At 41.6% G+C, this 10,987-nt stretch overlaps 1 protein-coding gene and 1 long non-coding RNA gene across 2 annotated transcripts in view; one reads left to right on the top strand and one right to left on the bottom strand.

Annotated features, from left to right (window-relative positions):
• The window catches only part of nup37 (nucleoporin 37), a 28,001-nt gene extending 17,024 nt beyond the window's left edge, over window positions 1-10,977 (bottom strand). The window contains exons 1-3 of the mRNA XM_026147075.2: window positions 10,726-10,977; window positions 8,955-9,126; window positions 8,753-8,874 (exon numbers count right to left, since the gene is read on the bottom strand). Of these exons, the coding sequence (XP_026002860.2) occupies window positions 8,753-8,874; window positions 8,955-9,110 (278 nt within the window). The 5' untranslated portion in view covers window positions 9,111-9,126; window positions 10,726-10,977. The remainder of the gene's footprint in view (window positions 1-8,752; window positions 8,875-8,954; window positions 9,127-10,725) is intronic.
• On the top strand, window positions 4,811-6,126 carry LOC145421311 (uncharacterized). Its single transcript, XR_013902644.1, has 3 exons — window positions 4,811-4,969; window positions 5,628-5,709; window positions 5,884-6,126. It is a non-coding gene; the product is annotated as an uncharacterized LOC145421311 (long non-coding RNA).
• Window positions 10,978-10,987: the final 10 nt, after the last annotated feature.

Here is a 10,987-nt window from a genome sequence, read left to right on the forward strand (position 1 = left end):
GACCAAAATTAGCAGAATCTTGGCTTAATGTTTTACATTAAAAAAAGAAGCTACATTTAGAGTCTATATACTGTATGCATATGTGAATGTTTTCCCCTTTCATCTTGTAATGACATTTATGAATCCCTGCTTTATTGTGGTGGGGAGGTCTGTACCCCACTGATCCCAGGAGCTATGTTGAGGGGGCATTTGCTCCTAGTTGGGTTTTGCAAGGCAAATTGGTCCTGGGCAAGAGACCAGACAAAGAGTGATTCAGACGACCCTTATGAACAAGAGAACAAGGAGCCAGTTTGCTTTGCTCAGGATAGGGTTACCAGGGCCCCCTGGAATCAAGCCCGGGGAGAGGGGTCCAAGAAAGAGTGCCTGGTAGCCGGGCCTTAGCCTATGAGGGCCAGTTGGATGCAGCCCAAAGACAAAATATGGACCTGGCCTTCTGTGGGTCTGCAACGCACAAGAAGCACCACATGGGTCCAGTAAGTCAGACAGTAGTTATGGGTGCAAGCCCAGTGGTCTGACCCGAGCGTCCCAGTGATTCCAGGAGCTATGTCGTCAGAGAGAGAGAGAGATCGCATCTCCTGGCTGGCTTGAGAACACCTTGGTGTTCCCCCAGAAGAGCTGAAAGACGTGGTCAGGGAGGTCTGGGCTTCTCTGCCTTGGGTGTATTTGATATCCCCCATGTTGGCGTTCTTCCTGAATCATCACAATTAATCTTGGTCAATCACAATGTTATTAGTTCTGTGACATGGAAAAAAAATTGCCAATGTCCACTCAGGAAAAAGAAAATGTAAAAAAAAAACAAAAAAACAAAAAATAAAAACATGGCTGTTAGGGACATGGTTAGGGTTTGGTGTGCGGTGTGATGGTGTGTCAATAACACCAAAACAATACATCGCAAAGTGATAACATCATATCACAATGTTAACCTTGGTGTTCGAGGAACAAAACCAACGCAGGATATCAGACCATGCCTCTTCTTAGACTCCCCCCATTTTAATGCTATTGAGTCTCTTCTTACATTACCAACACTGCAACTTATCCTGCCTAACCTGGTTCAGGTCGTTTGGGCAGCAGCGATGTCCAAACCTCACTCTTCCCAACCACCTCCTCCAACGTTTCCATAGGAACACCGAGCCATTCCAAGATCAGAGATAAAATCTCTCCAGCGTGTCATGTGTCTGCCCCCTGACCTCCTTCTGGTAAGATATGTTTGAACCACCTTAGCTGCCTACTTTTGATGTGGAGGAGTAAGAACTGTGGTTTAGTTTTTTTATCTGACAAAGCGAGGCTGAATTAAACCAAACGTAAATAAAATGTCAGGATAAAATACTAATAAAAACCAATCACAAAATACAAAACTATAATAATTCTTTGTGAAACAATGAAAGCTCCTGAGTAGAAGATTACCAGATAGACCCCAAGATAGTAGAGTTGGAATTAGAGCAGGGCAATATGACCAAAAATATCTATCACGATATACATTTGAAAATTTGCGATAACGATATAACTGATGATATAATTGACACTAGATAAAATACTTTACAACTCCTCAACTTTATTAGTGCAAAAAACCCCAAAAAACATCAATGTATTTTGCACTTACACAAGCAACTTTTTAAATGCATTAAAGTTATATAAAAAATTTTACAGTGCAAATGCAAATCCTTGCTGACAGTTTAACCAAAAGGCATTTCCAGTGGAAGTTGGCCGACATATCCTCAGCATAACCATGTATAATATCCACAAAACTTAAAAGAGGTTATAAACACATACAATATGGTAATATTGTATGTGTTTCACTCAGCGAGGCACCTGCCTACTATAGCCATAATGCTCCGACAATACATCAAGCGGTGCGGGTTCGTAACTTAGCAAAGTCGTACTGAAACATTTGACAGATTTTCGAGCGCCGTGTACCACATAAAATCGTTTCGAGGTCAGTAAACACAACCAGAATTCATACATAAGGCACACGGGATTAAAAGGGACACTGTCGACTTTCAGAAAGATCAAAGGATTGATTTTAAGTGCGCCGTATCTCCCAAAAAACACGGTAATAACGACGGCCCGCTAGCATGCGCTACCAAAAATAGTGCTTTGTTGTATATCTGACGGATGAAAGCTAAACCAGTTCTACACCACTGAAGTTGCAGCATTTTTACAAACCAATTCTGGTTCATCCGTTTCATTTAACGATCCACTTTCGCTCTTCTCATTCTGCGTCGCAGCCATGTGCGTATGCAAACAAAGGCACTGCGCATGCGCGTTTTACCCATATCCTATCGCGATATTTCATTTTCTTATCATTGCCCAACATTACACCGGTATTACCGTGAACGGTATGATATAGCCCAGCCCTAGTTGGAATTATAGGATAATACAATATCCATCAGTTATTTATTTGTCAAAGTACTTCTATTATTTGCTGAAAAGAAATTTAGAAAATACATTTAATAAAAAGAATACATCCTTGCAAATATACCCATGCATGCAGCAAACTAGGATGCCAAGCTGAAGTTTTAAAATATGTTCTGTGCAAACTACAGAATATATTAGCATGTAATTTACTGATGCATGTCTGTTTCTGGTTGCCTAGTGATCCAAGCTGCAATCATCCCTGAGGGCATCTGAGGGTAAAATGCCACAAACATGAACTTTAGCTTCTCTGGTTTGAGCCTGGTTGGGGGTCTTTGTTGTCATGTCATTCTCATGTCCCTCTGCCCATCTTCTCTTTGTGCCTTTAACTCTCTGATAAAGGCCAGCATGTTGTCCACTGTATATAGTAAATGACAGGCAAGGCTGAAAAATGTGTGTGTTCAGTTGAAGTCTGTGGTTTTAATAGTCTCCAGGCTTGTTCTCATTATAAGCTGCTGTGGTGGCAGCTTGAGGCCCCTCTTCTCCCCTCTCTGTTACTCTCTCTGGGCCCCCACTTGAGGCAAACCCGTGAGAACGTTGTACTTTTCCTGGAAGGCACAGCTACGTGCAGCCTGAAGGGAGGGATGGAACCTGAGTGGGTAGTCATCAGCGCAATAACAAGTGCGCACGTCACAGGGCTGGCTCAAGGGTCCTGTGGAGTAAACCACAGAAGGCCAGCTGCTTTTCCTTTTCAATTACAGAAAGGCTAAACACCTCCAGGGGGACCACGAAACCTTCCCATCCACCGCCTCAGGCGAAAACTCTTGCTTTCTAACAATCTTTGCTTGGGCTACTTCCCTCCTGTCCAAAGCCACCTGAAACAACTTTGCTCACATCCTGGCATCTGCAGTGTGACAGCAAGAGGCAGTGATGACTACTTTCACTGGCTGGTGTGCTTTCTCTGCAAATGTCTCTTCTCTGGTCCCAAAAACTGTGTTTACAACAGTGACCCTGTTATAATAATAATAATAATAATAATAATAATGGATACTTTATTGATCCCCATGGGGAAATTACTTGTTTTTCTCTGCATTTGACCCATTCACTCAGTGAAGCAGTGGGCAGCCCACTAAGCAGGCGCCCGGGGAGCAGTGTGTAGGGACGGTACCTTGCTCAGGGGTACCTCAGGGTAGCCGTTAAGTTATGTTAAAAGACGTAAATGTCTAATGTGGAAGTGAAAGTTGGCTGGAGACCTTCTAATCCTGCCTCATCATGACCTCTCACGTAACAAGAGGCCCATGACCTACAGATGAGCTACAAATGTCCAACCAAATGCCTTTTGCTAATAAGGCATCAGTTACATTGGCTTAGACACTGTCAACCATCTGTTGCTTGGGTAAGATTGTGTATATATTCCAACCGGTTAATAAATAACATTGCTGAACTTTTTCTATTTCCAGTTTGCATTACATTTTGTTTAATTTTACAGTCACTCACCTAGTAGTTGGCAAGCATTCGCAGACCTATATGGAAAACTACAGGCAACTGTGGCAACCTAAACAACCTAAGGAACCACTGGAGCTGGTGGTCATATCACATGAAAACCTACAGGCAACTGCAGGAATCTGCTAGCACACCGGTCCCCAACCCCCGGGCCTCGGACCGGTACCGGTCCGTGAGTTGTTTGGTACCGGGCCGCGAAAGTTGAGGCTCAGGTGTGAAATGTATAGTTTTCAGGGTTTTTATCGGTTTTCAGCGTTATTTTGTTATCGTTTGTATCGTTAACTCGGTTTTCCTTGGTGTTTTCACGTGTGTTATGAATAAATCTTCTTTATTTTGGTACCGGTACTAGTTTTATTTTGTTGTATTTATCCGTGACACCTTAAAGGCCGGTCCGTGAAAATATTGTCGGGCATAAACCGGTCCGTGGTGCAAAAAAGGTTGGAGACCGCTGTGCTAGCATACACAGCATACACAAAAAGGGTTACGCTGGGGGTAGGGGTGGGCGATATAAACGATATATGATGGAAACGATATAAATTTGGCTAACGATAGAGATTTTGACTATATGCGCTATTGCGATAGCGCATGATGATGATGTCATCAAGCTGCGCCTGTTTTGGTAGAAAGCATCGTAGCGGTTACAACCATGTCACAGCAAAGAGATGAAGCACTTTTGAAATATGGGGAAAGCCAAAAACTGCCCTTCCTCCACTTCCGTAACATTGATTCATTAATGTTGAATTCGGAAGCAGATTTGTGTCGTGAAAAGGCCAAAACGCCTGAAACGCGCGTCAGTGTAGCGCGTTTCAGGCGTTTGTTTTTGTGTTGCATTTTGTGCATACGCGCGTTTCGCATCTACCGCTGGAGTTGGAAAAATCTGAACTCCAGCGTCAAGTTGCGCCGCGACAACCAATCAGGAGCCTGGTGACGTGGCTGTGACCTAGGTCAAAGGGGCAGATCCAGCCAAAGCCCTTCATTCTTCAGTGGAGGGGAAGGCTAATCAATGCTGTTGCAAACAACCCAGAGCTGTACGACACCAGCTGCTTTCTGTACCGAGACAGGAATATAAAGGACAGAGCTTGGAGGAAGATATGTGAAGAGATCGGGCAACCTGGTAAGTTCATTCATTTCTCTTTTGAAAGTTTTCACTGACCTGGCAAGCTAGCAAGCCACCGCTATTTTCCCATGGACGTACAAATACCGTTCTGCTTTTATGCATGTTGTCATATAGGAATATATTTTGTTTATTAATAAACAGCACACAGTGGTCCCGCTGTTCATCCGTCACTGCCTCGCTTTTTCGCTGATTTTTTTTTTTATTGCACAGTACAGCATTGCATTCTGCAGCCTGATTGACAAATCTCCTCCGTGCCGTGTCTCCTGCGCGTGGCAAATTTATCATGTTTGGTTTTGATAACCATCACGTCCAATAGAAAAAAAAAACCGCACAAAAACACCCATAACTATGACCCTCATTCGGAAATAGACACCTGCACCGCAAGGGAAAAAGGCGCACGAAAGTGGCAGGCAGATGAAGACAAAACGCGGCATAATAATACTTTTACGTTTTGCAATCTACAAAGGTTTGCACTTTGAGAATCAATTGTGAGAACTGTGACCATTGTTCATGTGTGTGGGGAAAACAGTGTACGAAGTGCGTGGCCAGGGCCTAGTGTTTCTGAGAACCCCTGCTGCAATAAATGATGGACCACTGTATATACTTTCTCTGATTATTATATTCAACCTGTTAACATTTAATACTGTATTGATAGAGACAACTGATTCTGCAGCAGAGCATCCCCTGTTGCTTCTCCTGGCTCCCCAGTCCCTGAGCTCCTGCTGCTGCACCCACAGGTATGTACAGCAAGCACTGATAGCTTTTTACTCGGTTGGATTCCCTTGTGATCACCTTTACTAAATATCTACAACTAATCTGATTATATCCTGTTTTTTGTTTTTGTTTTCAATGTTGAAATTAAAATCTAGTAGCAGCCTTCTCATTTCTTTGTGTTTTGTGCTGTTTTACAGGCCCACAGAGGAGGACGGCTCCGAGGCAGATGAGGGACGGTCCATCGGCGGTGGAGTCCCTGAAGAGGCCACACCAGTCTCCAATGGAGCATTTCCTCCTCAGCCTTGTTCCTGCTCTGGAGAGCAGCTGGGTCCTTTTTATTCCTGTCTCTCTGTAAATACTTATATTTTATATATTTATGTTTAATGTTTTTCTGTTCGAGAATTTTAATATTGTTTCAAATAAATTTTTATAATGACAAATGTCTCTAGTTCTACTACACAGCAAACGTTGGCACACGACTTGACACATGTAGAATTTATTTCATATTATACTAATGACAAAATATACTAATACAGTGGGATGCAGAAGTTTGGGCAACCTTGTTAATAGCCATTATTTTCCTGTATAAATCGTTGGTTGTTACAATAAAAAATGTCAGTTAAATATCATACAGGAGACACACACAGTGATATTTGAGAAGTGAAAAGTTTACTGGATTTACAAAAAGTGTGCAATAATTTTTTTAACAAAATCAAGCAGGTGCATAAATTTGGGCACCACAAAAAAAGAAATGAAATAAATATTTAGTGTATATCAATGTGTGTGTCTCCTATATGATATATGGGGTGCCTTTGTCTGGATGTGCTTCCCATCCAGAGCTGCACAGCACAGAGGGAAGTTTCAGCACTCCTGGAATCCCTCTGTGATGGACCGCCAGTCTCCAGGTGAAGGCACAGCCATGAAGTTGTCCACTAGACAGTCCCAGATGGCCGTCGCTACCTGGGGGGTGATCTGACACACCGACTCTGTAACTGAACGCTTGGAAGGAGTCCCCGGTGACAAGGAACCTGGACAAAATTGTTCAAAATCAGTATTATGTGTACTGCAGTTACAAAATACATTATTCAAATTCCAAAATACTTTTGTGATGTCAGATTTAAATCACAAAACTTGAATCTTACATAAAACATTTTGTAATTATAAGGATAATTACAAAATGTATATTAGATAATATCTAAAACAGTTGTTTTGTTTTAACTTTAACATATCATAATTTGATTGGTAGCAACTTTCACAACTACAGTGAGCCAATCACTCATAATTCCTAAACATGTCAATCAGGTAGGAATGAAGTAAGACATTAATAGAAATAAAGAGTTTTATGTTGACATGTAGCCCTTTCCTTTCTTATATCATTAATATTTTTGAAAAATAAATCTGTGATAAGACATAGCTTATCAAGATGGAACCATGCAACTAAAGATGAACCAAACTGTTCAGTTTTATCTAACTCTCAGTTTTAATAAAGGCTGGTGACCCCTGTTATAGAGTCTGACAGCTGCAGGGATTATATACAAATATTCAACTATACCAGAATTAAACCAGGTCTAAATAAAAAAAGGAGTGAGTATCACTACAAAGATTAACCCACAGTGGTCCTAATGCTACAGTTTGATATCAGCAAACACCGAGCGCATACGTATGACACCACAGCCATGCTATCAATGCAAACACTGATAACAGCATAAATTGAATTAAATCAGGACTTGATAAGAACTGAGTATCACTAAAAATATTATAAACAGTCGTCTCCATACCACAGTTTGCTATCAGTAAACACCAACGGCATTCATTGATAGCATAGCACATCCATGTTAGCAGTCTATAAACGATAGTTTAGCATATTAGCACAGGTATCAATAAAGGACTACCGTATTAAACACTTTTACTAACCTCAGGCAGACGGACAGGCGCTCTGCAGGTGGGATTGAGCGCCTGTAGTTGGTGTCTAGGCGGGCGATGCTTGGACCAGCGCGGGCCGCAGGTCCTCAAACTGGGCGAGGGAAAGACGGCGATATCGCTGTCATCGCCTCATCCAGGCGCAGCTCCTGAAGCAAGTGGTGAAACTCACCAAACTGCTCACGCGTCTGGAGGACCTGATGGACCCAGGTACGGCGAGGACGTCCTTAACGCCGCTGCTCTGCTCTCCACAGTAAATAGAGAAGGGAGACTCTCTCTTCAAGCGCTAGCTCGACAGCTGCCATCTAGCAAAGATACCGGTCTGGCACAACTTCCTCCCACATTTCCGGTTCACGCGCGTCAAAGTATGCAATTTTGAGGCGCGATGGATTTTTCTTGGACACGCGTCGAGGTGCGAATGTGCACGCGTCAAATTAGGGGCGTTTGGGGCGTTTTCGTTCGCGTCTATCGCGTTTGGTGTGAACACACCGTTAGTGTTCGTTTGACTTTGGGACCTGAAGCGGATGGAGTTTTGGACCCAGATTACTCCGCGAAGCTCCTCACTACGGCAGCCATAATGCTCTGACAATCCATCAAGCAGTGCGGCTTACCAAAGTTGTACTAAACATTTTTTAACAGATTTCTGCACGCAGAAATCGGTTCGAGGTCAGTAAGCACAACCAGAATTCATACATAAGGCACGCTCTCGATTTTTGAGAAAATTAAAGGATTTTAAGTGTGCCTTATAGTGTGGAAAATACGTTATACAGAAGAAAAGAATATATCGTGATATATATCGTTACCGCACATGCTTGAAATTATATCGCGATATAAATTTTAGGCCATATCGCCCAGCCCTAGCAGGGGGCAGTTGATTTAACCCAGCGAAAACCAGAAACATCAGATGAGAAACTTCAATCAAGCTCAAAAGTGACCACCCATGTTTTGCATGTCTTCAGCTCCCGAAGCTGAACATGGGTGTCTTCATTCATGTTTCAGAAAGCGCTTACATGAAGAGTTTTAAACAAGCCACCGAGCTACAAAGTGAACGATGTTAATAAAAAGACTTGATTTGGATATAAAAAAACAAAACAAAAAAAAAAACAGAAGAAGGCCAAAGCACGTGGAATGCAAGTGGCCTAGTACCTGATAGTGGGTATCCTGTCCAGCCGAGACTCGGGGCTCCAGGCTAGAGCGTCGACACGCAGTTCATGGTGAAAAGCTCGAAGAACATTGAATTCAACTCCCTCGACCTCCACATCCTCCTCCTGTAGGAGCAAAGTTGCATTCAGAGAAGGAAACAGATGTGCACTCAGTGAACCAAAACACGTGAGACTGTATCTCTAACCTGGAAGAGGCAGGTGCCCACCACCACGTACTGGTTTCCACCATAGGCCAGGAGAGATGCCGGGGTACCGGAGCTGAAGGGACTGAACTCCACCACATGAACAAAGTCGTCACATGGTACGGTGTAGCTGGGACTGTGGCTTGAGTCCTCCTGCATGTCGCGCGTACTTCCACTGAAAGAATCAGAAGGATAACCGATAGGAAATGATTAGGATGATCATCAATACCTGTTGTTTAAAACCACTTTTAAACAAGAACATCAGTTCATTGATCAGATTATTATCGGTAAATGTACCAGTAGTCATGATAAATGTGATAATTAAAAGTCTCAACACTACATATATGATGATATTAAGCTATTTTGTTAAAGGTTGTGTTTAACTTGATTTTTAACTGATTAACTAAACAGGTTCCCAACTTTTAGGATAAATAACATTAGGTTTGTCTTAACGCTTAAAGGTAAATCAATGGGCTTCTAATGAAAAGGCACAAAATACTCAGGCACAAAATAAATGTTGTGTTAATTGTAATGTCTTAAAATCAGTCAGTTCTGTTAAGTGTTTGAGCACCTTAGATGTGGTAAATGGAGTTGTTATTATATAGCGTTTTTCTACTCTACTAGAGCAGTCAAAGCTCTTTATACAACATGCATCATTCACCCATTCAAACAAGCACTTGTTTCTACATCTATCTTTCTAACATTCACACACATTCATACATCATACCTACATACTCTACCACCTGAGCTACAACCACTTGTTGTAGCTGTACATCATGGAGGTACAACACACAAATCTGCTGCAACTGATGCCATTATATCAAGAAAATTTCCAGGAACTTATTGAATTTATATTTTTAAAAAGTCTAGACTGGATTTTATTTCAGTCAACTAAAATTGTTTTCAGGCCTACTTTTATCTTAGTTTTTGTTAACTACACTAGTTGGGGATTTATAAACCCTCTTTTGTATCTTGCAGATAAAAAATAAAGTTAAACTTAACTAAACTAAATCAGTATTTTTGCTTATGTTCAATAAAAAAAGGAAAAAAAGTCTGCAGGGTTACAGTTGCTAAGGATCCTAAAAACCAAACGTCAATCAAAGACTTTCTTGTTTTTCATATCCCAGTAGTTACAGACTCATGCACAGCAAGTAGGACGCAGCTGGACTATGTTTTACCAAACTACATTGATCAACATTAGATTCGGCGCAGTTAATATACACACAGAGTCCCCGTCCCCCCCCCCCTTTTTTAAACTTAGTACAAATGCAGACAGTGCTTAAAATTGTATTACTGCTTATGAGTTAAGTTTTTTCTCGCTAAGTTGCAACAAGGTCGTTTATTTTCATGTTATTTCTGTAAAGGAAAACTAGGTGAATATGATATCTCAGCTAAACTAGTGTGGCTTTTGTGGAAGAATAATAATAATGTCTCTGTATTTATATGTGTGTGTGTGTGTATATATATATATATATATATATATATGTATATGTATATAACAATTCTGTAACTGTAACTTCGGTCGTTGCTGTGCTTTTTGGAAGTCGAATTTCCCAGAGGAACCCACCCGAGGGATTAATAAAGTTCTATCTTATCTTATCTTAATGGTAGCATGTCACCAGTCTAGAAGCAAAACGTGCTGCTGGTTTAAATGCGGAAGCACTGCTTGTCGTTTTTACCAGTCAAACCGCAGCCTGGCAATGTCGTAGCTAACCCTTACTGGTGAGGGTCTATCTAAACTCAGAACACAGCAGTAACTGATAGACTTTACTACCTTATTTTCAATGAATCCCTTGAACGAAACGCTGCCCGCGTTTGAGATGTTTTCAATCTTCTTCCGATTACGACACGGAACGTACCATCGAGTAGAAATGTCAGAGGGTGGTTGGGTATTAGTTATGGCGACAGAAATTTTTGGGGAGAAAGTCTAAACCACTTTAGAAAATCCATAAGCGTTACTGAAAGATTTTATTTGAAACACGTCTAATGACACGAACTTATAGCTAGCTGTCGAGTTTTAGAATTGAATATCTCTA

Source organism: Astatotilapia calliptera, chromosome 17, assembly GCF_964374335.1.
Source record: "Astatotilapia calliptera chromosome 17, fAstCal68.1, whole genome shotgun sequence".
Classification (NCBI taxonomy): domain Eukaryota; kingdom Metazoa; phylum Chordata; class Actinopteri; order Cichliformes; family Cichlidae; genus Astatotilapia; species Astatotilapia calliptera.